This window comes from Mus caroli, unplaced genomic scaffold (genome assembly GCF_978045245.1).
Source record: "Mus caroli unplaced genomic scaffold, Mus_caroli_1 scaffold_4, whole genome shotgun sequence".
Lineage (NCBI taxonomy): Eukaryota > Metazoa > Chordata > Mammalia > Rodentia > Muridae > Mus > Mus caroli.
In genome coordinates this window covers 148,682,962-148,694,300 of record NW_028227259.1, presented here as the reverse complement: position 1 = coordinate 148,694,300, position 11,339 = coordinate 148,682,962, and the positions used below count along the sequence as shown (strand labels likewise).

Sequence of the window (11,339 nt, the reverse complement as noted above, 5' to 3'; positions counted from 1 at the left end):
GTAAATGAGTTCGCTGGGCGGGGCCAGGGCGGCACCTGCGGCCACGCCCCTCGCTCTGAGGACCTGTGAGGACCCGCCTCCCCTTTCCTCCCTCCCGGGTCTGAGAGCAGGCGACCTCTCTGGGGACTTGCCAGGGCAGAGGGGGGGGGGGACCCCGGATCGCACCTGGCCAGGACACCTGGCCTTGGGGTTAAGAGTCAGAACAGAGTCTAGGATAAGCCACCCTGCATAGTCTTGCAGGAACCGTATCCACCTCCCTGAGCGAAGCTGGCAAGCTCTCTCCTTCCCTGCCCTGGAGCACCCTGGTTTCTCCGGCGGACTCTGCTAGCCCTAAGGGCTCAAGGACAGGGCTGTTCTTCTTTTTGTCTCCCCTTACTGAAATGGGGTGTATGGGGATGCCACCCATGTCACCAGAGCTCCTAGTAGCAGGGTGTCAGTCTTCAAGACTCAATCAGAAAACCAAACAAGCAAGCACATGGCTGCCTGCCTATCTGTTGCTAGCTCCTGCCTTGGTTTCCCGTGGTTACAAGGGAATTGCAATATAAAAGGTTATGGGGCAGTAAGATGCCTATGGGTAGAGGGGAAAATGCCAAGTCTGAGGAGCCTGGGACCCACAAAGTGGGAGGAGAGAACCAATTCCCCCACTCTATGTGAGTGTCATGTTGCTCACAGAAAACAGGTTTTCTTGCTAGCCTTTATCTGTGTGTCTATTTTTGGTATGTGCATGCTCCTAGGTCAGAGGGACAGCTTGCAGGAATCTGTTCTCTACTTCCACCACGTTGTGCCGGGGTCGAACTCAAGTCCTTAGGTTTGGCAGCACGTGACTTTACCAGCTGAGCCATTTTGCTAGCTGTAGCACTGGCTGCCCTGGTGCACCTGACCCTCCAGTGTCTCCTCTGCCTCCCAAGTGCTAGAACTGCAATTGGGTCATGGTACAATTCAACTAAAATGTGCTGAAAATATATATTCCTTAATCCAGTGAGTGCTGTAGTTACAGATGTGTGTTGGGGCAGTGTGGTGCTAGGGACCAAACCAGTGTTTCTTCACATGTGCTCAGCTCAGCTACATCCCTGGCTCTTTTTTATTTCCTATTAGAGACAGAGACTCCCAAGCCAAGGCTGTCCTTAGACTCATGGCTACCCTTCTGCCTCAGCCTCTTGCTGCAGGAATTATTAAGGGTAACTGGTCACTATGCTCAACTAATAGTAGTGTCCCCCCTTCCCCGTTAATAGGACAGGTCTAAACAACTCAGCCAGGACTCTCTGCATAGCTCTGGCTAAGTTCAGCAGGCTTGGGTCTCAGTACTTGTGACACAGTCATGTGGGCCATGGTTCTGGTAGAAAGCTGTCACCTCCCTCATGTCATTTGGACTTCAATGAAAGGACTGGGGGCGGGAGAAACTGAGACACCCCTATACTGCATAGAACTGCTACTGCTTTTTGAGACAGGACCTCATCCTACCAGAGCCTGGGCTGTTATGGACACATGACAATCCTCCTGCCTTACCACCCATCTGCTGGCATTAAAGGCACACACCATGCCAAACCCAGTGAAAGGCTGTTTTGTTTGGGGTGTGTGTGTGTTGTGGTACCCATGCATGTCCACAAGTGTAAGGTGTGAAGGTCAGAGTTCAACATCAACTGTCATCCTCGGGGCACCGGGTTTCTGTTTTGTTGAGGCGGGATCTCCCACTGGCCTAGAGTGCTAGGCTGGCCAGTGAGCCCCAGGGTCTGCTGCCTCTGCTCCCCCAGAACCGGACGACAGGCATACAGGCTCCACTCTACCCGACCTTTTGATTTTAAACATCATGGGTTTTAGAAACGGAACATAGGTTTTCTCAGCAAATAAGCCATTTCCCAGACAGAAAGGCTGGCTGTGACCTCTTGGAATAGCATGTGGGGCCTGGGCCAAGGCCAAATCCTTATAAGCCAAATCTCACTACAACTCCTCAGTAAGTACAAAGGCTTGGATTACAGAGCCCACAACCACACACGCACCAGACTCTGCAGTCCCCTGAGAATCACCCTCGTGCCTTAGGACCATGGGGAGCTCAGAGACCCACAGCACCAGGCCAAACCCGCACATGGAAAAAACAAGGAATAAATGTAGCAACAGAGATTATTATAAATATATAACTATATTTATTTTGAATATTAAATAGTTTTTAAATTACAAGCAATTTATTGAATCACACTAAGCTTCAATATACAGTAAAAATCTTACAATTTAAAAATGTACACAATTTAAACTCCAAGTTCATTAACTGCTATATTGCCATGAACCCCTTCTGATTGCGTGAAGTACAACCTGGTAGGTAGCAGGCCGTGGGTGTGACTGTCCCACCCAGATCCCTGGCGAGGATGGGATGAAACAGTGGGAACATGCACAAGACCCAGCCTCGCCTGAGCAGGCTTCAGTAACCAAACACCATATGTTCAGCCCCCGGGACGGACGGCCGTGGGTGACGCAATACTGCCAACACATCTTAAGAACTTATGTGTAAGTTAAACAGTTTCCTAAAAGCCAAGACTGGTGCCCCCGTTTGCTTCTGAAGAAATATTGAGATGTATGTTTGACGTAACTGTGTCTGCCCACTCTGACTAGAAGGTGGCTTCTCTCAAGGTGGGTGCTCTGAAGCATGGTACATAGAGCTGACACTTGGTCGCATCGGCGTTCTCAGGCTGAGGAGCTGCCTGTCTCTTTTCCTGGTCGTAGGGACAGACATGCAGTAGGTCACTAATTCTACAAATGCCCTATGGGAAGTACGGAAAAAGGGGAAGGTTTAAAAGGCATTGTACAGCAGGGAGACAGACCTCCTCAGAGAAACGCATCTCTCTAAAACCAGGCCTGCATGGCTGGAGGCCGGTTGCCATCGCACCCTTTCAATGAATGGCTTCTGGCCCAGACAGAGTCTCTCAGGGAGGGGGAACTACTTTTTTCTGACTTAGGTCATCTTCTAACAAATAGAAGCTATCAAGAGGGACTTGGAGGGCTCATTATTTTTATTAGAGGACTTAAAAGTCAGTTTCCAGTCTGGTAGGTGGAGGGTGAGCACTCAAGGGAGGGCAGAAAGAAAAGTCACCGAGCCCACCACATGCCAGCCACAGACACCACCGGCTCGTTTCACTGCTAACGTGAGTGACCAGGTTTGGAAAGCCCACCAAGGGCAACTAAGTTATCATTAAAAAATAAAACCAGCTGGGTATGGTGGCAGCATCAGGGGACAGAGGCAGGTGGATCTCTGAGTTTGAGGCCAGCCTGGACTATACAGCAAGCTCCAGAACAGCCATGGCTGCACAGAGAAACCCTATCTTGAAAAACAAAAAACAAAACCTAAACCAAAACAAAACCCACACTGGATGGCAAAGCACATGCTCACATTTAAAAAACGGGCTGAAGTTTAACCTACTGAAATTTCTGTATATTGCTTGAGATTTTGGGAGGATGTGTTGACGAGTGTTCTACAAAGTCTTCCCTTCCATGCAACGCCACAGAAGATCTACCCCACCCCACCCCAACTCAATATATAAAACGCTTTTATTTTGGCAATTTACGATGAGAACAATATAGATATAAATATAAAGGGAAATTGTATTGTTAAAATCCCCTCAGCATGGTGAAAGATGGCCAGCCCTCAAATGTCAGTAACTCTATCCCAGGCTGGCTGCGAAAGGAGGCTACACATATGGATCCACCTGACTGTAATCAGTGAATCTCAACTTCTGAAACCAAACCCTTATTATAATTACACCTCCTTCCTTTCTCAACTAAGACTGGTAGATAGAGGTAAAAATTAAATCAGAAAGTCCACACAGCAAAAATTCAGTTATGACAATTTTGGCAAAATTACTTTGAAATGCCCTGTTTTTAATATACATGTCACAAAGTCCAGTGCTTTCTACGGAGTCCAGGCAGCGCGGTCCGCACCAAGGATGGGGAAAGGAGACTCTCTTCTCCAACTTCTTCTGTTGATCGTAAAGTTATTGCTTAGTATAAAAATGCATGGATCGAATCCGAGTTGATAATAAAGGTCATAATTGTAGGTAAACTCACACCGACATTCACACTTGCACTCTGCAGGGGTCCACGTCCTTCTGATGGACAGCACGATGTCCTGGCCAGGGCCTGGACACTCATCCCATTATCACACTGGAGTCTGGACAGCAGGGGCAGCACCGGGGTATTTGGGGCAAGAAGCTCAGTGAGAAGAGCCACGCCAGCAGGTGCAGCTCCCGCCCAGCACAGCATCGCCACGCTGCCATGGCCACCAATAGTTGCTTGTCAAAGCAGACCTGCGGGGTAGGAAAGCGAGGTCTCCCTCCGTGTTGGGGACAGCAGACTCCTTCGATGATGTACTGAGGCTACACTGAAGATGTGAAATCCCTTTCAGAACAAGAGGAGAGCTGGGTGCTTGGTACAGAAAAGGGGCCATGAGGGCTGCTGAAGGCCCTGCTGGGGTCTCTGCCCTGCTACTTGCAGCTACAGGGGCTGACTGTATCCTGGGCGCTATGGCCTGGGATGGGAAGAACCCATCCCTGACATTTCCAAACAGCTCCCTCAGCGGCACCCAGAGTGGACAAACTGCTCTTCTCACTTACAGCTCTGTGGGGACCAATGTCTCAGAGGTCCCACCTGCCTGAGACACAGAGCTCCCGCAAGCTGGCCTCGGTGCAGAGCAAGTGGTGTGTGGCCTCATCTAGCCAGAAAAGGACCCTGGGCACTGAGTGATGGGTGCACCTCTTCAGGGATTTTTACCAAAAGAATTTCAAAGCACAAGAGGCAGGGCAGGCTGCCCAGAGAACCCACCTTATATAGAAACATGCTCGATGCAATCAACGAAACAGAAGAGCAGTTTTGGCCTCATCAACAACATGTCCTCTAAGGACATAAAGCGACCTAACTCCCAGAGTCAGAAGGCTCCGAGGGAAGGTCCCTGCGGACAGTTCCCACGGGTGGGCTAAGAAAGAAGAACACTCAAAATACCAAAGCTTTACAGTACCATGCAGAGCAGACACACAGGGAGACAGAGACAAAAACAAAACAAAAAGAAAAAAGAAAATCAAACCAGTGGACAGCACCAGCTTGACCTGCCATAGTTTCCTTGGATAATTTACGATGCTGTACAATATTGGGAGCTCAGAACACTCACCCACAGTGCAGTCAAAGAGCAATTAGTGATTTCCTAAAGACAATAAATATGGCTCACTTGTGAGCACTCCCTCCCCTGGTGCGCCCGCCCCTCTGTGGCACCTGTGTCGAGGCAGACATCCACACCCACACCCACACACAGACCCATGGCCCGAGGTGCTCAGGTCCTCCAACACTTGTGTGCCAGAGCAGTGTGGCAGTGTGGCCACTTCAGCAGGATGCCCAGCGAGAGCGCAGGAGCAGCCCAGGCGAGCGGGCAGACGAGCGCTGCAGAGGAAGTTGGCTTCCTGGCGTGGTGGCCCGGCTTTCCATCACTCCTGAGCCACTCACTGTCTGGTGCCAGTCAGCATGGAGTGGATGGCGTTGCTCAGGTGGACGAGCAGGAGCGCTGCTGGCTGGGAGAGTGTCTACAGCCACCTAGTCCTTGTCTCCGTCTTCACTGCTGCCTATGTCCAGACAGAAGCAACATAACAGCGCAGGTCAGATTTAAGAGCCAACTACCCAGACAGTGCCAGCATGGAGGCGAGCAGACCAGAACGGCAGGAAAAGGAAGCGTAGCTGGTGCCTTCCTGTGCTGCCCTGTCTTCCCTCCTTCCCACAACCTGCAGGGCTCTGCACACACAGGTGCTTGGCTCCCACAGAGACTCCATGGTCACACTCGGGCGCTGACCTGTACACCTGCCCCCAGAGATCCTCAGGCTCTGGCATTATCTCATCAGCACAGGTGAAAACCAAGTAAACAAAAGTGCTTTATATCCTACAGTTATTATTTGATCTGTAAACTTCAAGTAAAAAATGTACCTATTAATATTTATCTCCTGATCTTGGTATAGGGAAAGGGGCCCATATGTTCAGGTATTGCTACTTCAAATGGCCCCTGCTGTGAGTTCCCAGCTGGCCCTCCAGTATCGCACAGAGACCAAGACTTAATGGCAAAATCAACACTGCCGGGGAAGAGCCCACAAGGCTGGGCTCACGTCCAAACCACAGGTCAAGTGTGGCTAGAGCAGGTGCCTGTGCAGGGTGCTCCCTGGGGACAGATGTGTAACTTGAGGAAGCGGGGCTGGCAGCAAAGGGGAAAGGAAAAGACAGGGCAGAGCCCGCTCTGGGACCTCCAAGCTCTCCAGGGCCAGTCCATCAGGGTGGACAGAAATGGGCACTGGGAGTGAGCCCAGTGTGGGAGTGTGGCTGCATATGCACTGTCAGGCTGAGAGGGATGCACCAGGCCTATTATGTCAGCCACTTGGGGATCTAAGGCAGAAGACCTGAAAGTTAAAGTTCAAGGCCGAACTAGACTCCAAGAGTGAGTTCAAGGACAGTGAGGGCAATCTGGGGAGACTTTGTCTCATGAACAAAACAAAAAAAGACTTGGGGAGGAAGCTTAGTGGTAAAGTAGTGAGGAGCTGGGGGCGTGGCTCAGTGGTAGAGCCCCTGCCTAGAATCCCCCAGGGAGGGGCTGGGGCGTGGCTCAGTGGTAGAGCCCCTGCCTAGAATCCCCCAGGGAGGGCTGGGGGCGTGGCTCAGTGATAGAGCCCCTGCCTAGAATCCCCCAGTAAGGGGCTGGGGGTGTGGCTCAGTGGTAGAGCCCCTGCCTAGAATCCCCCAGTGAGGGGCTGGGGGCGTGGCTCAGTGGTAGAGCCCCTGCCTAGAATCCCCCAGGGAGGGACTGGGGGCGTGGCTCAGTGGTAGAGCCCCTGCCTAGAATCCCCCAGTGAGGGGCTGGGGGCGTGGCTCAGTGGTAGAGCCCCTGCCTAGAATCCCCCAGGGAGGGGCTGGGGGCGTGGCTCAGTGGTAGAGCCCCTGCCTAGAATCCCCCAGTGAGGGGCTGGGGGTGTGGCTCAGTGGTAGAGCCCCTGCCTAGAATCCCCCAGTGAGGGGCTGGGGGCGTGGTAGAGCCCCTGCCTAGAATCCCCCAGGGAGGGGCTGGGGGCGTGGCTCAGTGGTAGAGCCCCTGCCTAGAATCCCCCAGGGAGGGGCTGGGGGCGTGGCTCAGTGGTAGAGCCCCTGCCTAGAATCCCCCAGGGAGGGGCGGGGGCGTGGCTCAGTGGTAGAGCCCCTGCCTAGAATCCCCCAGGGAGGGGCTGGGGGCGTGGCTCAGTGGTAGAGCCCCTGCCTAGAATCCCCCAGTGAGGGGCTGTGGAATGGTTTAGGGGTAGAACATCTACCTAGAAACCCCAGGGAGGAATATGCCTCAGTAGCAGAATAATGTGCTTAGTATATCCCAGGAACCCCACTACCAACCCCTCCCCCCCTGGCAAACTGAGAAATTTCCAACAGATTTGTAATCTACTCAGGACGACAGCCTAACATGGAATAAGATCACCGTCCTTTAGGCTAAGGTAAACGAGCACTCCTGGATGAAAGTCATCGTGCCTCGGCCGTGGCCCCACCCCCAGCACATGCAGGGCTCCTCTCACCTCCTTGTTCAATGTCTGAGTCCGTGAGGTGTGTCAGAGAGAAGCTGGCAATGTTGGCGGGAGAGATGGAGAACCGGGAGCAGGGGGACGCGTGCGGCCAGCTCTGCTCTGCGCTCCTGCCCGGTGGGGGAGGGGAGAAGTATTTGGAGGTTTGAAGAGAAGGCTTGGAACCCAGAAGGCTTGTTGTCTTTGACATGAAAGGGTCCGGGGAGAAGTCATCGTCCCATTCGAAGCCTCCGCCTGCAGTGAGGACAGCACCCTGTTATCTTTACATTATCAGCTCTTGATAAGGAGAGGGAGCTGGGGCCTCCCGACACAGCCTGCCGACAGATGGCGGGGCAGAAACACACAGACGGGCACCTAAACAGGCGCTGCTCCTTTCTTCCCAACAGTAGACCATGGGCCTCCTAATACTTGGGAGAGAGGCAGAGACAGGGGAGTCTCTCCTAAGTCACGGGTCAAGCTGGTCTGCATAGTCAGACTGTTTCAAAGACAAGCCAAGAAACAAAGTACCCGCACAATGACTGCAATTGACCAACACAGCACAAATACCTTCTTCATCCGTGGAACTTTCGGAATTCATGCACCTCCCTAGGTAGGGGGAACTTGAGGACGCTGCTGGGCTGCTGGGCCCAGGGCCGTGTGCTTCTCCCCCGCAGTGCCCCAGCTCTTTGGTGGGGGTTTCCTGAAAAGCCAAACAAAGAAGGCAGTCAGCCTGTTTCTTGGAGCCCACGTGGCTCCTTCCCCCGGGCTGACAAGACCATCGGGTGAGGTATGCCAGGAGTTACTAACTTTACGGTAAGAGGGCAGCACCAGATCCCCTGGATTCAGGGTTACAGATAATCATGAGCTGCCACACACACGAGTGCTGGCAACCAGGTCCTCTGCAAAGTCAACCAGTCTTTTCTTTTTTTTTTTTTTTTGGTTTCTCGAGACAGGGTTTCTCTGTGTAACCTTGGCTGTCCTCAAACTCAGAAATCTGCCTGCCTCTGCCTCTCAAGAGCTGGGATTAAAGGCGTGCGCCACCACGCCCGGCCAACCAGTCTTCTTTTTTTTTTTTTTTAAGATTTATTTAATATCACCCATAAGTACACTGTAGCTGTCTTCGAACACACCAGAAGAGGGTACCAGATCTCATTACGGATGGTTGTGAGCCACCATGTGGTTGCTGGGATTTGAACTCAGGACCTTCAGTCAGTGCTCTTTACCGCTGAGCCATCTCTCCAGCCCCCAACCAGTCTTCTTAACCCATGAGCCATCTCTTCCCTTTTGAGGCAGGGTGTCACTGTGTAGACCAGGCTGGTCTCAAACCCTAGGTATCTGCTTGCCTCTCGGCCTCTACATTGCTGGGATTAAAGATATGCATCACCAAGAAGACCAGCTGCCTCCAGCTCTGGCACCAATCTCCTGATCCTGCCGGCCTCCTGAATGATGGGACTACAGGCCCATGCCACCTATACAGCAAGGTCCTACAGTATACGGTGCCTCAAATGTAGCTTTAGCACCTGCACAAGGCATGTGAGAGCATCCTGAGACTCTGAGCCGGACATGAACAGGAAGATGGATGCAGGAGGGAAGAGTCCTAGACTCCAGACAGCCGTTGAGTAGTTCCTGGGCCTACCCTGAACACACAAACAATGCAGCAAAGCTGTGGAAACACTATGGGATGAGGGACGCTACCAAGATTCAGCCCAGCCAGGGGTGCATGCGCAGGCCAGAGCAGAAAGAGGAACTAGGACTGATACCGAAGTCACAGGGGGCTGAGCTGTGGCCGAAAGTCAGCTGTGAAGGCCTAAGAGAAACGGACCAACACACTCGAACCTTCAAAGCCAGACTGCCCATGGCACGGCGGGAAGACACGAAGTCTAACATGGTCCATCCTTCAAGGGGCCAGGACAACCTCTCTGCACAGAAGAAATGGTCCACACAGGTGCCAAAGGTCACAAGTACTGGGAAAAGCTGAAATAGTTTAAACAGTGGGACCAAATGCTGACAGGAAAGGGCTGATAACTCAGGATCTACAGATGGAGAAAATATCCCTCAGAAGTGAGTGTGAGCTGAAGAACTGGTTGTCAGTGGATAGAGGGCAAAGGAAGCTGAGAAACAAAGCTGGATGGACCTCTCCAAGCAGAGCAAGATCCGCTGCAGCGACCCGGAGCACCAATGCTGAAGACGGGGCCACTGGGTGATAGAAACCCATTTACCTTATGTTCTTTTCTTTCTTTCTACAAAAGCTGGCCATACTGCTTATATATATATATATATTTATTTATTTACTTATTTACTCTGTGGGAATATGAGTGGCACATGCCATAGCACAGACATGGAAGTCAGAGGACAACTTGTGGGAATGGGTTCTCTTCCTTCTTCTCTCTGTAGGTCTGAGGAGCTAAACGTGGCTCAGCAGGCTTGAAGGCAAGCACTTTTTAACCCCTGTGCTCCCTTGCTAGCCCTAGCTATTCTTCCTCACCCATATGCATGCATGCATGCATGCGTGCCCGCCTGCCCGCTGAGACAGGCTCGCCTCCAACTAGCTGAGTAGCCAGGATGACCTTGAGCTTCCTCTCCTCCAGTTTGTACTTCCTAAGCGCTGGGTCACAGCTGTGTACACCAGGCCCATGTGAAGAGGTCTCGGGTATTTATGAATGCTAAGCAAGCTCTCCACCAACTAAGATTCACTCCTAGCTCATGCTCATCAATTTCTTAAAATGTCTGCTTGATTGCACTAATTGTTTTTGAGAAGGGGTCATGGTGATTAGGATGAACTCAAGGCCTCACACATTCTAGGCAAGTGTTCTACCACTAAGCTACATCCCCAGACCCTGATGAGGCCACCCCTACCCCACTCGACAGGGTTTCTCTGTGTAGCCCCTGTCTGTCCTGGAACTCAAGCAGAAGACCAGGCTGCCTTGAACTCACAGAAATCCACCTGCCACTGTCCCGTCTGGTGGGGTTTTTCTTTTTTCTTTTTTGGTTTTTCGAGACAGGGTTTCTCTGTGCAGCCCTGGCTGTCCTGGAACTCACTTTGTAGACCAGGCTGGCCTCGAACTCAGAAATCGCCTGCCTCTGCCTCCTGAGTGCTGGGATTAAAGGCGTGAGCCACCACGCCCGGCTGTGGTGGGGTTTTTCAATGGATGTAGACATAATGCACATGGCCAAGTCGTAGATGAGGGAGGGGCAGCAGGCAGCACCCAGAAGCAACATCTCTACTCTGTATGAAGTGGGGAAATACTGACCCAAGTAGTACACACACGCTGAACCCCTGGGACAGTCTCCTCCAAAGTATAACCGCCACCCAGCCCAGAAAACACAGCGCTGACAGCAGTGTTCCAAAGGAGAGAAAGAGGCTGACGCACAAGAGCAGAAGCAAACAGCACACCTACGGCCAAGCACGCCACTGAAAACAGACAGTTCAGCTCATAAAGTACCTGCCGTGCAAGCCAGACCAGGTGAGTGGATCCCGGGCACCCATGTGTGCCAGGCCATGTCTCCGCACTCGTCTCACTGGCCCCACAGTAGTCAGACTGCAGGTCCTCACCAGAGAGACAATAAAATGCCCAACCCGAGCGCCCATTGCCAAGGCCGATCTAGCTCTGGACCCATGCAATGGAAAGAGAGAACCCACTCTCCTTGGCTGTTCTCTGACCTCCACATATGCCCGTGGCATTTGCCCACCTACACACACACACACACACACACACACTGCAAAAACAGACGAGTAAGTGGGAAAAGAAAGTGGGGGATATACTCCATGGGTAAAGGTGCTTGCTGCCA

At 52.2% G+C, this 11,339-nt stretch overlaps 1 protein-coding gene across 2 annotated transcripts in view; it reads right to left on the bottom strand.

The window, feature by feature from the left end:
• Window positions 1-2,118: 2,118 nt before the first annotated feature.
• Window positions 2,119-11,339, bottom strand: part of Lmtk2 (lemur tail kinase 2) — a 94,496-nt gene continuing 85,275 nt past the window's right edge. For both annotated transcript variants that reach the window (XM_021162666.2, XM_021162667.2), the window contains exons 12-14: window positions 8,118-8,250; window positions 7,566-7,805; window positions 2,119-5,594 (exon numbers count right to left, since the gene is read on the bottom strand). In XM_021162666.2, coding sequence (XP_021018325.1) covers window positions 5,566-5,594; window positions 7,566-7,805; window positions 8,118-8,250 — 402 coding nt within the window. In that variant the 3' untranslated portion in view covers window positions 2,119-5,565. The remainder of the gene's footprint in view (window positions 5,595-7,565; window positions 7,806-8,117; window positions 8,251-11,339) is intronic.